Genomic DNA, 13,269 nt, shown 5'->3' with positions numbered 1-13,269 from the left:
ATTTTTGTTCTTTCAAGAACAGTCTTGCTTTGGTAATCTTTGTTGAGAAGGTTTGAGAACATTGTGTTTATATTACTGAAAACATTTTGTTTGAAGTCTGTGAGGCAGTTTGAGGATGTGTTAGGTCTTGAAGGAGTTTGTGTGTCAGCCACATTTGTGTAACAGAAATCACATCCAAAGAGTTGATCAGAGGTTCTCCTCTCTCTGACAGTCTCTATCTCACACTCCTTTCAGACCAGTGGTCACTCAGATTCCTGAGCCCGTTCATGACTGAACTACAGAATAAGTTTTTGCATCTTTGAAAAATTCTCTAAACATTGTTTCATTAGCACAGATTTTCCACTAGTAGTATTTCCAAAGGAAATACAGGGGAAGAAGGAAGATTAATGTAAACTGTTCTGACAGCATTGTATGTTAAAAACATCTTCTGAAGAACTTTGCTCCATTCCTGAGATACAGCATTTCATTCAAGTTTACAGCAAATTGCAGTCTCCAGTTTGTGGGCACCTGGAAGGATAGAAGTTGGGAAGTTATCCATCAGCTTGCACATAATTTGACACAGGATCCTGCTCTCTAAAGCAAACTGCTCTTGCAGGGCTGGTCTGCAGAATCTGACTTAGAGAGTCTGGAGTCTGCTGGAAGTGGTCCAAGGAACTTGGTGTTGCTGCATGGGATGCACAGCCTCATCTCTTGGTATTTCTGTGGCTTTTTTGGTGGAGAAAAATGTTCTGTGCAGAATCTGCAGCTCAGCTGCTGAGAGCAAGCAATAGTTCCAGAGGGTGGGAATTTCTGTGAGCAGTCTGAGCCAGGCACAAACCATATTCATGGGTATTGGTATGGTCTCACAGAAAGGATTTAAGAAATTTTTCACATAAAGTATTTGAGGGGGGTTCAAAACCAAGGGCAGTTATGGAATATATTTGATCTTTAAATGAGGAAGAAAATTCAGATCACATTTCTCATTTAATGTTGGAACAAGTTTGAAGTTGCTTTTCTTTCTTTTGTGCAAATGTCATTTATGTCCTGATTTCTTGAACTTTGAATCTAGTGAAGCAGCAGTTTTCTCTGTTTAAAGACAAAGCAAAGCCTATGGAGAGAAGCTGAATGAAGACCTTTCATGAAGACCTCCAGTCTTCCCCCAGCCAAATATGCTTTGCTAAAGGACACTACTTCAAATTATTTGTGGGTTCTTGCAGTGTTCAATTTGTCTGTTGCTTCGTGATGAGGATAAGCTATTTACAAGTAGGTGAGGAGATTACATGGGCTATTATCTTCATCTCTCTTTCCCCAAAATACTGGCTGTATGGTTCAGCTCAGAACTTTAATCCTGTGTCTACAAGATAAATCTTTATTATCAGAAGATTTAACAATATGCCTGTTGTTTTGGACCACTGTCCAGCTCAGTAGTCAGAGCAGCAGGATGGGAAATGCTGTGAGGAAGAGATGACATTTAGGAAACAGATGATACATTTGGTGTTGGGGCAATTCTTCTCCCCTTCAAATAAATCACTGGGAAAGGGAAAGTGAAAGCAGTGGATTATCATAAGTTATATTTTTGGTGTTAACATAAAAATTAATGTCCAGCCATACTATTTCTCAAAGCAGCATTTTGTAGTCTTCCAGAATTTGTCCACTTCTCCACAAAACAAGACACTGGAAGCAGAATTTGAGAAGGTTTCAGAGCCCTGTGATATTCTTCTTACACTTGTGCAGAAAAGCAAATGGGAGCTGCAAGCAGAACAAGGCAGTGCCTTCAGATGGAGAGCAGGAGATGAGTCTCATCCCCTGGGCTGCCTTGCAACATTTACCATGACATGATGGTAACAAACCTGCTAACAAAGGAGGCTTGTAGGGTTTGTTTAATTAACATTTGGGAAATGCTTTGACTTCCTTGAGTGATGAGTATTTTAGAAGAGAAATTGGCAGTAGTTGTGTAAGGAACAAAGCTGGGCTTTTGCTACAAAGTTAAGATGGGATTGAAGTCAAGTTTAATGTATCTTCTGTTTTCATACAGTTTCTTGTATCATTCATTTAAAGCAAATATTATCAGGGTAAAAAAGCTCAAACCATAATTACATACATAAAAAGAAGAAATTAGTTCCCCCATAATATTTTGGATAGTGCTGATACAAATGACATTTTTCAGTAAGAACCATTTCGAACTGAGAGCTGGTTCTATAGCTTGTCCTCTGTAATTTTTTCTTGGGTTTAGGAGCATCCACTTCTTAAGATGCATTGTTGCTGTACCTGCAGTTTTATTGTTGTTTCCATCCATATTCTTACCTTGATGGTTCCTTACCCATTCCACTCTACAGCCATTCTGTGAACCGTTTTCAGTAAAATTTCACCTCCCACTTCTTTGCAGCTTAGCAGCTAATTACCAGTACCAATCCCCTTCCCCATCAGACTGCTGCATAATATCCAAACTGGTTAGAAATGAGCATCTTCTACTGAATCAACACATCCGAGATTGGATAATACTTAGTTTTGTACTATTGCACTACCAAATGGAGCTTTTAGGGTTATTCATTGATAATCAAAGTGCGTTCATTTGTAAAGTCAGGAGTTGTAAGAGCAGGGAAAAGCTTTACACTTGAAACAGGTGAATTGTTGTATGTTGATGATGCCCTGGTTTTTGGAAGGCAAAAGTTGAGGTCTTACCTCTGTGTCCTGGTGCACTATCATGGATTAATTTTCCATGGTTGCATACTGTTACTGCCTCAGTATTTTTAATATAAGTCAGAGTTTGTCAACTTGTTTTTATCAGGCAAATTGAGGAAATAAAGATGAGCTAACATTAAAAAGAAATCACGTGCGGACATAAACTGGTGAGATCTAGCTTGATGAAAATGAATTCTCTCCTCCTCCATACTCATGTAAAATAAACATAAAGGACAGATGCATATTTTTGTCTAGTTTAAAGACAGATTTCTTTTTTGGCTCCAAGCTTGTGTACCATAAGGAGTTTTTTATAATTGGATTTACTCTGGAGGAAAGCCTTGCAGCCTGGCTGTGGGGTAGAGTCAATGTGCTGGGGCCAGAGCTGGAAAGCTGATTTATGGGTGTGATACAAAGTTTAGAGCACTTCAGTGATCAATAACCACCTGCTCTGCAGAGCCTCCTGCTTCAGGCCTTCAGCTGGTTGGGGGCTCTCTGGAGAGAGCACCTTTGGAATTCTGAGCTGTTCTTTTCTTCCAAAAGGAAAGAGAATGGTGAGAAACACATAGGGTTTTTCATCCCAGCGAGGTTAAAGGGTGGTTAAATAAAGTTGTGGCTGTGCCGTTCGCTTGTCTTGTGGCCTCGTGCAGAAATGGTGACACTTGACAGCTGTTGTTCTCTTAATAAGATTAAAGCAAAGAAATTAGTTGTGCTGTCTCTAATCTGCCATTTAACACTGCCAACCACCTGGGGACACTTCTGTGCTGACACCCCTGGTGCTGGATTGCAGTCAGGCCGTGCAGCCAAGGCAGAGCCGTGATCAGAATGTGTTCAGATGAGCTGCTGTTAGCAAGCTTATGGTATCAATTAAATGAAGCCTCTTTATTGTTGTGAAAAATTCATTTGACATCCATTTGCTTCCAGCACCTTTTCAAACGCATTATCAGAGTCTCTGGAAACTCTGTACTCTTTATGACATGAGGTTCATTTGGGAAATGCAGAAGTGTGATGCACTCTTACAGCAGAATTTGGTCTTTACGTAAAGTGGGAAGTTTTTATGTTTTCAAGTGCAAAATAAATGATCCTCTTAGGAGTTAGGAATCCCATATATCAAAAAGCATTTATTGCAGTGAATTAACTAAATCACCTCAGGACTCTGAAATGCTGTCAGAATTAACCTACAAGTTCATATTTGACAGTTTGGATGAATTATAATGTTTATATTTAAATAGAATTGATCTTTGTTTTAGAATAGCTGATAAAATGACAGAAGCTGATTTAAAGCATCTTCTCAATAGGTAATTGAGACTACCAGTACAGTTTCTTCTCTCTCCCCTTCTAAACATATCTACACGAGGAAATAATTTTCATGAAAGGTAGAAGCAAGTGCCTAATGAAACTATTTTTCAGCATTACTGAGAGAAGGAAACTAAATCCCCTTATATAGTCAGGAGAGGAAGAGAGAGTAGTGTTGCAAGAACAGGTTTGTAAAAATGCACGTGAAGCATGCTGCTTCAATTATCTCTAGGTGTTATTCTTGTAGAGTAAAAATTAGGTGAAATAGATGAAAATTAACCTGCCTTTGGTCAGTTAAGTAATTATTTAATATTGTTTTCATGTCATATAAGTTTCAGATTGAAATTGATTTAATTAGGCACTAGAGTAAAATTAATTACCAGTACAGTTAAATTAATGTAACTGGTAATGTGATGATACTTAGAAAAGGAGGGATAATATAAATGTTCATTCACTTCTTTTATAAACTCTCCAGTTGAAGAGAGGACAGTCCAGCCATCCAAATGAAAAAAAAATACTCCATTTTTTCTGGCCTCTGAGCATCTGCAGCTTTGCTTTGCTTGACAAATACAATGTATGTATGTGAGAGGCTTTCAGTTCAGCTCTGGGGAGCCATGCTAAGGGACCAGATGCCTCAGCAATGAGCCCAGCATCAGTAAAGCCACAGTCCTTATTGTGTAAATAATTTTTTTATTCCAAAAAGTATTTTAGGAGAAAGATAAAGGGTAAAACTCAGCTCCAGAAGTATGTTGAATTAGTCTGCAGCTTGTTCTGTTAAATTCCAGCTTTGATGCTTTCGGTGCAGTAACTTGGTGTTTGTTGCAGCCCCACTTTTGTATGACTTTTCAACAGTGCTCATAATTTATTTTCTTCCTTGGAGCTTATTTGAACTTAGTCACATTTTTTCACATGGTGAGAAAAACTCAACAAAGTTCTTTTTATTTTGGTTTGCTTTAGAGAAACAGCTTGAATGTTTAGCCATCTGTATTTATTATTGGATGTATTTATGATGCATTTGGGTTGTGTTTGTGAAGTAATGTAAAAGTGATGGCTTTTATAGTAAGCAAAGCTCAAGAAACAAACTTTTTGTTGATTCTGAAGTACGGTTCTCTTTGGTAAGATTAATCTTCTCTGTGAGAATATTCTGTAGGACGGGTCCCAGCTTCCCTGCAAGGCCTGTTTTGAGGGGAGCAGATGGAAATGTTGCCCGTGGTGCAGGGAGCAGTTGTGCATGTGCCTGCATTTTGTGTTGCTCCCATTGCAAAGCTGTCCCCTCTTCCCCAGCACAACTGGAGCTGCACATCAGCACTGCAGGCTCTGTGAGGAGCGGGTGAATGTGGCACCACAACTTCTGGTGCTGCTGGCTGTGCCTCTCCTTGCTCATCCCTGTTCCCTGTGCAGGGGCACACACACTGCTGGCAGCTTCTCTCTCCAGCTGGCCCTGCTGTCCTGGGAATTGCTGGCAAATACTTCTCACAGGGCTTGAAGGTCCTGAGTGTTGAGAGAGTTCAGTGTGTGCTCTAGCTGTAAGCCACACACAAGGAAATGTTACCTGTCCAAGTGATGCAATTGGCTAACACTCTGAGAGTCCAGTACCTACAGAGTATGTGATTCTGATAAGTATTGCCTTACTGTTTTGAAGATTTTTAATTGATTTCCTTTAAGGTATTAGTTCTGTTTGGAATCCAGAGTTAGAGAAAAGGAATGTGAATTCCTGCAAGCTTGTTTTTTTTATGTGCTGCCACTTACTTCTTTTAATTTACTGAAGAAAGTGACATTCTTATTTTTCTTCCCTTCTGACCTTTTAGGTCACTGTGCAGTACAGTAAATGTTTACAGCCTCACCTGCAGCAACTGCATAGAAAACTGCACCTATGTTCTCTTCAGTAATAAGATCACTTTTCTGATGGACCTGTTGATACACCAGTTTACGGTAGGGAAAATAACTTCTTTAATTTTGAAATTTTTGCATGCTTCACAAACATGTTAAAGTATTTGGAGTGTAAGTACATCATGGGGTAAATAAGAATAAAGGCTTGAAAGAACAGAATTTTTTTTTTTTTTTTTTTTTTTGTATTTGATGGCTGTATCTACTATGCTCTGTAGAAATTGATGTATTTGCTTCTAGTGATAACTTCTGCAAAAGCATGTGTACCAGGAACCCTGTGAGTGGATATTGTTCTATCTTTTTCTGAGGTTGTTTTCTTTAAAATTCTCCTCATAGGAATATTTAACATATAGACTATAATGAGTTGTTTCTGTGTGTTTCATTCTTACTTGTTTCGGTGTCAGGAATCTAAGGTCCATACATTGCCAGAGTCTGATTTGCTGATGTGCTAAAATAGGACTCTTCAGCAACGAAAGTTTTAATTTTCCAATGTTTCATTTAATTTGAAATGTCATTAAATATTTTATTTGAAAACTCATTTTTAATTCATAGTGCCCTGCTCATCATAAGATATTTAGTCCTGGTTTTTTACTTATAAATCGTGTGTATGTATTTTCATGAGCCAAGCAGTTTGTTAATTGAAAAGTTATGTACATACTTTTAATAATTTAAGCAATGCTGTTAGAATCAACAAGCCCTAGGACTGCTGATGAACACTTGAGGAGGAGAGTCCAAGTTGTGTGATACAAAGAAACCCTGAGCTGTGCTCTGCTGTGAGCAGCTGCAGATCTCTCCAAGAGGATTGCAGCTATTAGCTGTCAGTGCTCAGTGAAAGGTGTGCTGGGCAGTGCTGCCTGTGGGGGAATTACCCCTGGGAAATCCTGCAGCACCTCACCACTGACCAGGCTGGCTGCTGCCAAAGCCCTGCCCCACTCACAGGGCAGTGCTGCACAAGGAGCTGGCATTTCTTGAAGGAACACACAGGGCATTTCTTAGGCAGAGTTGGCCACCTAGAGCTCAGAGATGCTACAGAAGGAAAATTTGCTGCACTTAGAGCTCTTTTCAGGCTGTTGCCAAATCCTACCCTTGAATTGCAGCACAACTGTAATTAAAGCTTAATGTTTCCCATGATCCACAGTGGACTTTTCTTTCCTATACAGAAAGTCTCTTATGTTCTCTTCATGCAGAATTGGCACTTAAACTGGGATATCTTCAGAGTTCCATGAAGTGCATATTTGAGTACAAAACCCAAAAACAGTGCTGCTTTTCTAACCCTAACTTTTCTCTCTTGAAAATACAATAAATCAGAACAAGTTTGATTTTTTTTTTTTTTACCAAAACACTGAAATATGCCCCCAGAGACTTGTAACTGCTTCCACTTTTCCTGGTTGTATGAGCTGTGTGATGCAGCCTTTGCCCATGTCATGCGTATTTCCACTTACTGTTGGAAAATAAAGCCTAAAGTAATACCAGGAGTAATAAATGAGAATGTATATATATTTGCAAGGTTTTAACCAATTATTAAACAAGTACACCAATATTTGCTGAACACAGAAACAGTACTGTTTGGAGAAGCATTTCAATATGAATACATCTAATATGAACCTTATTTCCAACCAGTTTCATGTGAAGTGTCCTGTTTCGACCTTTCTTTGCCTCCTGCCTGAAGGGACTGGTAGGTAACCTTCTGTAGCCTGGCTTACCCTGTTAGCTTCCTCAGCCTCCTTAGCTCAGGTAATTCCTAAATCAGTGTCTGCTGAGGACAGCAGGGGTGTTTCCTGATATCCATGATTAATGGATCAAACCTTCCCACCTATTTTCATACAGGTCTTGTGCTGGACTTGGAGCTCTGTTTATTTACTGCTGTCTCCGCTCTTTGTCTACTGTAGCCAGAAGATAGCTGCAGAATAATTTTCTAGTCCATTTTGGAAGGTTTCATACCAACAAAACCAAGTAATTAATGGAGCTCTAAGCATGTTTCATATTTTGGGGTTTTTATTTCCGATCAATTGACAGCTGTCATGTACTTTCCCCAAAGATATCTGAGAAGCCATACACCTAAACCATACCTGTCTGTGTGATATCATGACACATCACTGTGATTATTTTTTAAGGCAATCTTTAATTGCATAGTATCTGAAAATTCTAAGTAAGACCTCATTAGTGAGTGTGCAATGAACATTTGGTAAAGTAGCCATCAAACAAATGTAGGGATCAAAACCCAGTTGTTGTTTACTTTTTTCTTCTCCAAAATACAGTGCTTAAATTTGGACATATTTTTGGTAAGTGACCTATGAAATTTTACTGGGTTTTAGCTAATCTGGCTATCTAGTCAGAGGAAAGTAATTTTTCTCCTCCACTTCTTGCTGGGAATGTGCTGCCATTTAATCTGAGCTCTTCAGAAAGACAATATACATCCTATTGCAGTTTCTTCACCATTTGTGGTCAGTTTTCTAAGTTTTCTGTGCTGCATCAATTAATGCAGCTCCATGTTAGCACTGATGATGAGAGGACTTGTGAAATCCAAGGGTGATCTGTGCTGCTGGGCTCTTCCAGTCCATTTTGAAATTACATCTGTCTCCATGGGTTTCAACTGTGTGGCACTGACAATTCCTCAGTCCCCAATAACAAGCCCATATGGGGAGTAGTAAATCCTGAAAACAGGGCTGGAGTAAAAGAGGTAAATGGAATGCTGAGGTGTTTAGGGGTAGAGAATTTAAAATTGAAACCTTCACCTGCACCATCTCAAGCCCATGCACTTCCTGAACCATTTCCATTTCTTTGGTTCACTAGTTACCACATAGAAAGTCTGACTTCCTACTGAGACTTCTGAGATGTATTTTTCAGAATGTTTTTGAGGCGAGCCCAATGGCTACACATGCAGAAAGCACAAAGTCACTATTTGTAATGGGAGAATGATGTGAAATAATTGACCAAATGAAGAGAAATTGTGCGCTTCTAAACATCTGAAGTCTTTCTGTTTAGGTTTACCAACTCAATATTTAAAATTCTTCATGGCTGTGGAGGACTATGCCTTTTATGAAATCAAAATATGAATGAGTTGTCAGTGCTGGACTTCTGTGTTGCTAACTGGAAATTGTTTGGTGTTTTTTGTTAGCACAGCAGGAGAATGTGCTCTGATCTGCAGAGGTATTTTGGTGACATGAGTCAGAAGAGAGGAGCATTTTCACCTATATTAAATACGTGCCTAAGTGCTTTACTGGATTGGGGCCATATTGTGCAGCATCTTACAGGATTAAGCCCAAGATGCTGGGCAGAGCTGAAGAGCTTACAGCAGCTCTGCACAAGCATGGGAACCCCTGCACAGGGGGAATTCTCTAAGGAATAGCTTATCACTTGGATGGAGACTGTACCAGAGCTGAGAGTCAGCTCACCAGAGTGTTCAATTCCAGAACTGACTTAAAGAAAGGAGGAGTCTTGATTAGGCCCAGCAAAGTCAGCCATCAGAAAAGCTAAAGTAGCACTGAGATGCTGCATGGGTCAGATATTTGGACAGTAGTTACATATTTCCTGATTTTTCATTGTGATTCTAAAATGTTTTATGCCTATTACTCAATAAATCAGTTTCAGTGTGCAATCACACCTGTAGATTTGTGTAAAATAAACTGTTAAACCTCAGGAATGTGGAGTATAGTTACATTTACCCATCCAAAGCTCATGTTCAACACAGTTTCTCTGAATATCATTAACTCCTTGTGTAACCAACACAAAGAAACCAGAGCTTGAAAGCTTTCATAATGACACTATTAAATCTTAAGATTTCCTACCCCCTTGCTTGATATAATAATCAACAAGCAAGAACCCCAATTAATTTTGCTTCTTCAAGCACACTAATTCATTCTGAGCATAAATCTCAACACAATTTCACACTATCCCATTAATTACTTCTTCAGTAAAAGAGCTGATCTGTTATCACTCATTTGAGTTAGTATAAAAGGGAAATCTTCATGGAATTAAGTTCAAATTTACCTATTTTCTGTCAAGCAGTATTTCCTTTTATCTCTTGTTTGACCTAACATTGTGTAAAAAACCACATTTGTTCTCACTTTTTATTGATTAATACACACATGTTTTCCCAAATAATTGAACATGAAAAATAAGCTCTGCAAGAAATTACTCTAGTAAGTGCCAGGTCTATTTATTTTACAAATTAGGAAGAGCAGTTTTATTTTAAAGCATGAAAAGCTTTTATGGCTAAAGACTACATACTTAGAATATATATTTATCCTACGTACATTGAAGTGGAAGAGAAAAACAGACATTATCCACTCATAGTACTGTTCATTACAGCAAACCAAAGGCTCTGCTGCAATATATTATTAAATCTTTTAAGAAATAGCACATATTTTTTATCTAAGGTGAAAAAAAGCAGTAAGTAGCATTTGTTGGCAGTTTTGAAAACTTAATGTTCCAAGCACAAAGCCACCACATTGAAATTGATTTACACATTGCAAAGCCCAGTCCATCTGTTTCAGTGAGCAATTGGTATCATTAGGCATGAATTATTTTAGTCAACAAATGTTACTGGAGCAACCTAGTATTGTTTTTCCTATTGAACTTGAATAAGCTTCTCACTTGAATAAGGCTTCTCACTTGCTCTCTTGGCTCAGCACCAGGAACAGACCATTACAATGAGTTTTAAGTACCAGCACAAGGCTCAGAGCTAATGAATAATAAAGAAATGTGCATGTTGTTCTTTGTCACCAAGTGTTACCAAATCCCTCCTGATACCTACGCGAGGAGCAATGTTTTCTCTGGCCTTGCCTGCATATACTGAGTGTAAATGAATTTAACCTGGGAAGAAGATGCCATTTCAGCCAGTATTGATCCCTGCTGCCTGTGTCAGGCCTCAGGCTGTGGCAGAGCAGAGGCTGCACAGAGGGATGTGGGGTTTGGCCCAGCAGCATCAGCCATGGGGATGTTCCAGGAGCCCTGACTGCTGCCACTGTGTGCCTTGAGCACTGCAGGACTTCACACACACTCCACTTACTGTTTGATTGGAATAGGGCAGGATTTCAGCTGGATAAATCACCTTGGACTGCACAAATAGAAACATTAAATGAATTTTTAAAAATATATACTCTCCAGAAGGATTTCCTTCCAGATCTGTGTGCTGCATATAGATTTGTCTTCAGATTTACATGTTGTACAGCTCAACTTCGCCTTTTTAGGACTGGGCTCTAGTTAAATGATGTAGAAAAATGAGACTCCTCTGAGGTTTGCTCAGAGAGAACTGGCTTCTGACATGATGGACAAGTGGGTGACCTCTGATGGACAAGTGCAGTGGCCACTGGTGATGTTTTATGCATAAGAACACAGTCATACTAATGACATACTCTGCTGCTGTCAGGCTTCCTTGGTTCTCAGATGCTGTATTCAACTTGATTTATTCTGGTCCAGCTTGGATTATGTGCGTTACCTTATCTTGTACCTGAAATGGTTTGATGTCCATCAGCACTGCTAGAATGTTACTTTGTTATTACTTTTGGTGTAGGCCTATGCAAATTTGTAAATGTTTCTCTACAAACCTTGGTTGGTTTTACTGATTTCTGGTTGGTTGTGGGTTTTTTTTTTCTCTTTACTTAGGTTAGTGTTCCAGATGACCATAATGCTACTGCAGGCAGAAGTGTAAATCAGCAGGTATTTGAAGGTTTAACAACAGGACTTCTGAGGGTAACTGCTGTGATTTTCAGATGTCTCATCTCCAGCTTCCCAGATGGAAACAACCACTCTACTGCACTGAAGATATTACAGGAAGTGAAGAGTAAATCCTCACAAGTGGAAGCCTTCAGCAGCAGAGTTCAAGACCTGATCAGGTATATAAAAAAGATAATTCATCTTTTCTGAGTATTTTTTATGAGAGAGAAAGCAAATTGCACTGGTTTAAGAGAGGAACAAACTGCTTTAGCCTTAATGCAGCGAGAGTAGTTTGTGTGAGTAGTCAGGAAGATTATTGAAATACTATATTCTCAATCAAAAATGTTCTTCAAAAAACTGAAGACAAAGAAATACAGAAACCAAAGATCCTTTTATTTTTGGATTTGTTTTTTGTGTCCTTTCCATTAGTTTTCTCTCCTGATTACCTAGGAGCCAGCTTCCATGTATTTTCCTCTATGCCAGCCATGTGTGCCCATTGCCTGTGATCTCTCATGTCATACATGCATTCACATAAGCTTGTCATAAAATGCACATTTCCTATTATAAAAATCACCCAGTCATTCCTAAAATCTGATCTTATAATGTAGCTGCATACTAAATGTATTAGTACATACATAGTTAATACATATTTTAAATATATAAAACTAATATATATCCAGCAGTATATTAGACTTGCTAGAAGCATATAGATTCACTGGTAAACTATATCAATAGCTATCAATAAATTATCATATAAATAGTTACCAGTGTGTCTTCAGCCCTCTGAAGAAATTAAATTCTTCTTTCTATGCTGCTGAAAACATGTCACAGTGAGCCTTCAGATGTTTCAAAGTCTGGTATGATGCTGATGGAGACAAAGAGGACATCTGGAGGAGGAAAGCAAAACAAGTAGTTGTCATAGATACCAGTGACCTCTAAAACTTGGGTGTTCTCATGTAACTCTCCTTCTCCCCAAACAGGTTTTGATAGAGTGTGAAATTTCAGGATGTTGTATTCTGCCCACTTATGAATGGGAGGGTGGGAGGTCTGTGCTGAACAGACATCTGACACTGACTGGGCCCAGCACAGGCAGACCCTCAGGATAAGGGGAGACAGGAGAATCCAAGCAGGTCCCTCACCTCAGGCACTTTAGGGGATCTGGTTATAAATGGGGAGTGAAAGGCATGATGACAAGGTAATGGTGCAATTAGGAAAAAAAGAGAGGACATTTTAAAGCAGTCAGACAAATTCTGTCATTAATGAGAATCTTTCACCTCCAGGTCATTGTATCGTATGTCACAGGGAGTTGATTAAGTGAGAGTTTTAGAAAGAGGGGGGAAGAAAGAGGAACACTGACATATTTTGGTTTTTTTTTTATTTAGGACTATTAGACCTGATGCATAAACACCAATTATCTATGTGCTGTCTGGGTATCAAAAGGGTAGCCAGGTTATTTCAGCTGTGCTCCTGTGGGTGAGGAGAGATGGAGGCTATAGATTAGAGAGCTTTGACATTCCACTTGTCTGTGTGCTCAATTCCTCAAGGAAAGGAGTGCTCCATGCATCTTGCTGTTGTCTCTGGATGCCAGTGAAGAATAGTCCCAGCAGACTGAAAGCTCTCATCCATTTCCTCTCTGCCAGAAGAGCAGCTGCTCTGTGCCCAGGTGTGGGTGGAAAGGAGGGGCACAGTGGGCACAGTTTGCAGGTGTCACACTGTAGAGATGCTTCTGAGGAAGAGAATGTTGATGAGAAAGATTGTTCCTTTTTGTGA

General features: G+C 39.2%; 1 protein-coding gene across 2 annotated transcripts in view; it reads left to right on the top strand.

The window, feature by feature from the left end:
• The window catches only part of SCAPER (S-phase cyclin A associated protein in the ER), a 112,356-nt gene that overhangs the window by 64,892 nt on the left and 34,195 nt on the right, over positions 1-13,269 (top strand). For both annotated transcript variants that reach the window (XM_062501244.1, XM_062501243.1), the window contains exons 20-21: positions 5,763-5,886; positions 11,449-11,678. In XM_062501244.1, coding sequence (XP_062357228.1) covers positions 5,763-5,886; positions 11,449-11,678 — 354 coding nt within the window. The remainder of the gene's footprint in view (positions 1-5,762; positions 5,887-11,448; positions 11,679-13,269) is intronic.

The sequence above is a fragment of the Cinclus cinclus genome, chromosome 13, assembly GCF_963662255.1.
Source record: "Cinclus cinclus chromosome 13, bCinCin1.1, whole genome shotgun sequence".
NCBI classification, from domain to species: Eukaryota; Metazoa; Chordata; class Aves; order Passeriformes; family Cinclidae; genus Cinclus; species Cinclus cinclus.
Note: the sequence above shows the minus strand (reverse complement) of the source record. Positions and strands in the feature narration are given on the sequence as shown.